General features: G+C 50.9%; 1 protein-coding gene across 1 annotated transcript; it reads left to right on the top strand.

Moving 5' to 3' along the window:
* Positions 1 to 931: 931 nt before the first annotated feature.
* CRYAB (crystallin alpha B) lies at positions 932 to 4,357 on the top strand. The gene is made up of 3 exons (XM_021530106.4): positions 932 to 1,312; positions 2,247 to 2,369; positions 4,016 to 4,357. The coding sequence occupies exons 1-3, from the start codon at positions 1,115 to 1,117 to the stop codon at positions 4,217 to 4,219; spliced, it is 525 nt and encodes a 174-aa protein (XP_021385781.1). The 5' UTR covers positions 932 to 1,114; the 3' UTR covers positions 4,220 to 4,357.
* The last annotated feature ends 2,864 nt before the right edge of the window (positions 4,358 to 7,221 follow it).

Raw genomic sequence — 7,221 nt, 5'->3', positions numbered from 1 at the left:
CCCAGCTGGGTTCTGCACGCCCTGAAACCAGAGATTCCCTGAGCCCTGCAGGGTGGGAGAGCAGGTGCAGTGCTGCTGATGTGACGGGGACTCAGAGAGGGTATTTATGGCCTGGGCTGCTGCACAGAGCAAATCCTGCCCTCTATTCTTGCAGGCAAGCCGAGAGGAAGCGGCTCAGAGCCTTTTGCAAAGGGTTGGCAGAGCTGGCAGTGCCTCTGAGCCAGAAACTGGGTTTAAATTGTGAGCTCTCACAGGCAGAGAAGTTCTTGCCCTTCAGCAGAAGCCAGGCTGAACCCATTCCTGTGATTTGGGCTCACGGGCAAGGCAGGAATTAAAGTAAATGCACGGATTTAGGAGCAGAGCTGCAGGAAAGCAGGTTAGGCAGAGGCAGACAGAGGTGCTCGGCACCCCTGGGCGCAGTGCAGCGCCCTGGAGGCCGTGACCATGCCCAGCTTCTCTCTGGGGTCACAGCGTGGGGCTCTTCCCTCCAGAACAACGCGCTCTGCAGCGGCCAAAAGACAAGAGGTGCTGGTGGGGAGACCCATCCTTTATTCCCACACACCACGAGGGTGGCAGGGCTGCACCCTGCAGTGCCAGGATCCCAGCAGAGCCCTCCTGGCACCTCCCTAGCCCCGATTTCGGGGCTCCCTTTGCTGCTGGGACCCGGCGGGTGATGCTGGAGCCGAGTCCCGGGAACAAGGGCCCCTTGTTGCCGTCCCTGTGAGCCAAAGATAGGAGCTGCATTGATCCCGCTGGCATGCAGGGCAGCTGGAACACGGGCCAAACCCGCCCGGGACTGTGGACAAACAGCACGTGGGCAGCGCGGCGGGCACCGGGCCACTCCGGCTTCTTGCTGCCCCATTGGGCTCCTCTTCTTCCTCTCCCCTTCCCCCTCCTCCTCCTCCTCCTCGGCAGCATGCACAAATCCCTCAGACAGCTACTGGGCACCGCCGAAGGGCCCAGCCCAGGAGTGGGACAATAAAATCCCTGACACCACTGTTCAAGAGGCCTCGGGGGGGTGGAAGGCCAGGCCAGCTGCGGGGTATAAAGCTGTCCCCGCTCCCGGCACGGCACTGCAGCACAGTTGTTGGCCAGGCTCCTCCGGCGCTCTCCAATGGATATCACCATCCACAACCCCCTGATCCGCAGACCTTTCTTCTCCTGGTTGGCACCGAGCCGTATCTTTGACCAGATTTTCGGGGAGCACCTGCCCGAGTCGGAGCTGCTCCCTGTTTCCCCCAGCTTCAGCCCCTTCCTGATGAGATCCCCCATCCTTCGGATGCCCAGTTGGCTAGAGACAGGACTCTCGGAGGTAATCTTTGCTTCTTTGTGGCTGCTGGGGGCACAGCCTGCTGGCTCTGGAGGCCCAGGAGAGCTGAGAGCTTGGAAGATGCTCCTAGGTGTTGTTTTTTTTTTTTTTTTTTTTTTTAGGAGAAAGGCTGGGGGAAAAGGTGCTGTGTTTGCACCTCTGCATTGTTTGGGATGGAGCAAGTCTGGCCATAGCGATGGGAACAGAGCTCAGTGTGCGTGGCAGATCACCCTAGGAGCTAGCAGAGCAAAGGAGGAAGCCTAATTTCCCTAATTTCCCTAATTTCTCTAATTTCCCTAATTTCCCAGCCTGCTGCACCAAACTTTCAATCCCACTCCCACATGAGAAGCAAAGAGCACAGGGGCAGTGGGATCCTCATGCCAATGGCTGCTGAGGGAAAAGGGGCCTATTTCAGACAATCCCTGCCCAGAAAAGCAGCTTTTTAATAAGATCCAGGACCCAGAGGATCATGGAGCAGGCGCCTCCTCCCTCCAAGGGCTGAGCCAAGAGGCTTTTGCCTGTCCTGCAAGTCAACTGTCTTATTTGCAAGGAGCTTGAGGAGCTATTCCAAGCAGAAGGAGTGAAAGTATTTTAATCCTTGTATAATGTCTTTCTTGATTTAGTGACCTCGGTCTGGCTGCCTAGTGAAGCAGCCAAAATAAAGAGTCAGCTTTAAATAAAGAGGCAGTTTTAACCAATTCTGGTGGAGAATCTCAGGTCCTGAAGTGATGGGCATTAACACAAGGCCAGCAAGGGACAAAGCCACTCAGATCAGATCCCAAAATAAGGGTCAGTGTGTGTGTGTGTGTGTGTGTAGAAACCAGCGTGAGTCTTGACCCACTGCATTCCTTTTTAAGCTGAAACCCTCACCTGATCTTTCCTGAAGTCACCTCCTGGCTTTTGCTCTTTTCTGAAGTCACCTCCTGCTTTTTTGCAGATGCGACTGGATAAGGACAAATTTTATGTGAACCTGGATGTGAAGCATTTCTCCCCTGAGGAGCTGAAGGTGAAGGTGCTCGGGGACATGATCGAGATCCACGGGAAGCACGAGGAGCGCCAGGTACCCCCTGCTTTACCTTCACCACCGAGGGAGTCACTGTGAACTCCCTCCCCTCTGGTGACTGCCAAACAATCCCCTGCTCACCTCAAATATTTGTCATTTGTTCAGTCAAGGTGCTCCATGCAATTCCCCCCAGCTGATCCCAGACAGGGCAGCAAGAGGGTGGAGGTTTATTGCTGATGTTGCATGAGCTGTGAACTGAACTGGAAAATCATCTGTGAAATGGGCATTTTTGGGCTTCCCCTCTTTCTGGGAAGAGGCCAGGAATGCAGGGAGGCGTCCAACGAGCTAAATATTAACTCTATCAATCAAGCCACGTAATGAATCCTTGCATTGCCCTGCGTGTTACCTTCCCCAGGCCCAGCTAGCAGTTTCTAATCCTTCAAAGTTGTGTTCTGCTGTTATTCATCCCTCTCCCTGCTGGCTCTGGAGACCTGTGTGGACACTGGGCAGGCAGAAAAGCAATGCTGGATGTACCAGCATTTTCCAGTCCCCAGAGCAGCTGTGTCCCTGGAATTGTCACCCCTAGAAGCACAGCGTGCCACCAGGGAGTGCAGTGCTCCCTGTAGCACTGGGGTCTGTGATCCTGGCACCTTCCTGGCATCCTTTTTGGGCTAAGATAAGCAAGCAGAGGGGTCAGGCTTTGAGGTCTCCGGGGCAGGTGTGGTTGGGGATGGCACCTCGGGAATGCCAGCACAGAGCTCAGGGCAGCCTCTGGCTGGCACAGGGGTTGATCTAGTACCGATATCCAACTGTGATGGACAAAAACTCTCTAACAGTTTAAAGTTAGATAGTGAGTGTTTATTGTGTGTGGGATTGCTCCCAAATCCACACCGTGCCTTCCAAGTGATTACAGAGCCCTTTTATCCATACAAGTGTTGAATATTTAAAAATAAATACATATTCATCATTTTGGTACATCCCATTCCTCGCTTCCTATGCTAATCATTTCAAAAAGTTATTAAGCATGCATAATTTGTTTCTTGAAATGGGTTGGTGTCCCTTTCATGGGGAGGGGTCCCAAAATGAGGAAGTCAATGAAGTCTTCCTCCTTCTGACCTTTCCACCTTTCCAATGCCAATATGACAAATGAACTCTTGGTAGAACTCCCATTCCTTGTCTTCAGTTGGTTTCAGAACAGAGGAGGCCCCCAATTGTCTGATGTTCCTAAAAGCAATTTATGAGTTTATATTCTTCATGATAAACCCAGCTAACTCAACATTGTGCTGACAAGCGATCAGCTATTAGTTAACTACTAACTCCTAACTTCATCGAGGCCTACTCATTTATTTTAATTAACTCTAGTGAGGCTTATCTCTAACCAAAATCTTAGCTCCTCTAAAATCTCTAAATCCCTTAAAGTTTCTGTTTCAGGGTGGGCACAGAGCCTCCCCCTGTAAATTCGGTGTACCCGCAGGCACCTGCAGCCCGGGCAGTGTCCTGCTCTCCTTGAAGAGGACACCTCATCTCCAAAACCCTTTTAACTCCCTGAAAACTTCCCTTTGAGAGCCCCAACTCCCCATCCCCAACCTTGGAGCAAACCCCCCGTGGTTAAAGCAGCACCGGGCGGGATCTCCTTAATTCAAATAATCCAAAGGCTGCGCGGTGAGGATTTTCTCCTGGATTTTTTGGTTTTTTTTGCTCAGGACGAGCACGGCTTCATCGCCAGGGAGTTCAGCAGGAAATACCGCATCCCGGACGACGTGGACCCGCTGAGCATCACGTCCTCGCTGTCGCTGGACGGGGTGCTGACCGTCAGCGCTCCCCGCAAGCAGAGCGATGTCCCCGAGCGCAGCATCCCCATCACCCGCGAGGACAAACCGGCCATCGCAGGCGCCCAGAGGAAGTGAGCGCTGCTCTGCTGGCCCCAGGCCACCCTGCAGGGCCTCCCACTGCTCCTTCCTCCGCCACGGGCCGGCTGTACCCAACAGCCGCTCGTATTATTTATGCCGAGTAAGTTTACTAACGAATAAAACCATGGAGAAGCAGCTTGGATTGGTTTGTTTTGGGTTGCGTTGAGAAAGGTGGATCAAAGGTGCGGGGCAATATCATTTTTTGGGTGCCCAGGAGAGCTTACCTGGGTGTACAGTAACACTTTCTCATTACACCTTGTTTGTCTCTCCCTTTTTTTGGGTGCCCAGTTCAGTTATCTGGGTGTGGAACAGCACTTTGCCCATCACACCTTGTGTTCTCTCTCCCTTTTTTGGGTGCCCAGTTCAGCTTATCTGGGTGCTCAGCAGCACTTTGCTCATCACACCTTGGGCTCTCTCTCCCATTTTTTGGGTGCCCAGGAGAGCTTATCTGGGTGTACAGTAACACTTTCTCATCACACCTTGTGTTTTCTCTCCCTTTTTTTGGGTGCCCATCACAGCTTATCCGGGTGTTCAGCAGCACTTTGCTCATCACACCCTGTGCTCTCTCTCCCTTCAACACTGCCAGAGGATTTCAGAGTGTTTCACAAGCAACAGGAGAGTTTCTCCTGTGGAGATTAAACTGGTAAAACAGCTCCACGCCAACTGAAACCCATCTGAAGTGTGGGTATTTGATAACAGCTGGCTGGAAGACAACTGTATCTTAAATCTCTCAAGTGATTCATGTAATGGAGAAACATCCAGGGGCTGCAGCCAGTTCAGAGCAGCTTCAGGTGGAAACTGCAGGGCTGCAGTAAACACACATCTACCCAAAGAGAAGGAAAACATCTTGCTCTGATGATGCAAATCACATCCCTTTGAAACTCTGCTGTTAGTGCCCTTCAAACACTGAGCAGGATCTGATGTCTACAGCAATAATCTGATTTATGCCAGCATTGCTGAGTGATACAAACCACTACTAAAGTCCTTTTCAGGCGTCTTCATCTGCCTAGCACCTCTCTTCAAAGGGGCAGAAAGGGATGTCTGGATGACTGGAACTGAATTTCTGAAATTCAGCTTCAAAAAGGACAGATCTGTCACACAAACCATCAGACTCAGTCATGGCCTGACCTATTTTCTGTGCTCCTTAGACCTGCTGAGACAAAGGTTATGTTAGCAGGGATCACAGTACACCTCAGCTGAGCAGGGAGGTGAGAGAAGAAAATGAGCACTTCCATGGCTGTGGGTGAAAAAAAGAAAATGGGTTCACTGTCAAACACCCCAAATCCCCCCTCTTTTCCAAAGTCTGCTGTTTCCTATTAGCTGCTCCTAATTAGCTCTCTTTTTTTTTAATTGGGCTTGTCTGGCCAGGCACAACCTCTGCACACAAGAACAAACCCCAGACACACACAGAGGTTACAAACAGCACAGATTAAAAGCAGGAAGAACATTTCCCACATGGAAATCTCTGCCCCACTGGTTCCTGGGGGTTTCTGGAGCTTTTCCTGCTTGTTCCTTCTCCACCTGCAGGCCTGGAGTGCAGCAGCACTGGGCAGTTGGGTTCAGGGTGGTGGCCTGAAAATCAAGGAGGTTTTTGTTCAAATCCTAAAAGAATCACCACTGAAAGGAAATAAATGTAAAATAGTAAGGATTTAGCCAGGAAGTGCAACTAAGGGAAATCTTTTTTACAGCGCAGGGGTTTTGTCAGGCTCAAATCAGCAGCCAGAAATGGGAATTTGGAGTGAAAGCTCTCTGGGGATAAAGTGGATGAGGTCAGCCAGACAGGAATACTTGAAATGCAGAACCACTCCCTGAGTGACCTGAAATACCTGTTCTGGGGTGGCACAGGAGCACAGCCCAGCACGGGCAGAAGGACAGAAAACACCTCTGTCATCTCTGTCATCTCCAGGCACAAACACCACCAAGAAGCTCCTCACATCCAGCACATCATCCCAGTTCTGCACAGCTGAAATTCGCTCTCTGATGTTTCCCTGTAATTTGAAGCAGGTTGTTTCCAAAGCAGTGAGTGTGCTGGAAAGGAAAACTCACATTTAGCATGGCTAAATACACGTTTGGAGGGGTTTTTTTTGTAATTCTTGGAATGGGAAGGTTGCGTGGTAACTATTTTCTCGGTGCCCAACACCTCTCCAGGCCACTGCACATCATTTAAAATAAACAAAATGATTCTCTCAAGGCCACAGGGACCCAGCACAGAGCTCACAAATTGTGGCAGTGGGTCTGTGCAGGAGCTCAGCTTTGCCCATTTCAAACCCTCCTCTCTCATTATCTGTGTGAAACACACTGTCCCTGCCCCGTGGGCCAGCTGTGGGCACACAAACGGAGCAGGTGACACCCAACCCTGGGTGTTGTAGATATTCTAGACCATATTTTCCTTCCTTCTCAAAGGCATCATACACATATGTGAGGCAGGCTAATTAATTTACCTTGTATCACCCTGTTGAGGAATTAGGGACCTTCTTATTACACCTTGATTATGTCTGCAATTATCTGACATCTAATGATGCTTCCAGCACCTTTCCACTGCTTCTCTTCTCTTTTTCTTCTCTTTCTTCCTGTCTCTGCTTCTCGTTTTTGGGAATTCAAGCAGCACAAAGATTGTCAAAGGATAAAAATTGCAGGTACAGGTAAAGGTCAGTTCAGAGGAGGCCACCAAATTGATTATAGGGCTGGAACTCCTCTGCTATGAGGAAAGGCTGAGAGAATTGGGATGGTTGAGCCTGGAAAAGAGATTTCAGGGCGACCTAATTGTGGCCTTGCAGGACCTGATGGGAGCCCCCAGGAAAGATGGAGAGACTGTTCACACAGGAGTGACGGGCCAAGGGGGAATGGCTCCAACCCGACAGAGAGCAGGCTTAGACTGGAGATTAATAAGAAATTTTACCCTGTGAGGGTGGCGAGGCTTGGGCACAGGTTGCCCAGAGAAGCTGAGAAGTGGCTGGAAGTGTTTGAGGATGGGGCTTGGAGCAAGCTGACCCTGAGGT

The sequence above is a fragment of the Lonchura striata genome, chromosome 24, assembly GCF_050655825.1.
Source record: "Lonchura striata isolate lonStrDom1 chromosome 24, ASM5065582v1, whole genome shotgun sequence".
Taxonomy (NCBI): Eukaryota; Metazoa; Chordata; class Aves; order Passeriformes; family Estrildidae; genus Lonchura; species Lonchura striata.
The sequence above is the reverse complement of the archived record's forward strand: the minus strand, read 5'-3'. Positions and strand labels throughout refer to the sequence as shown.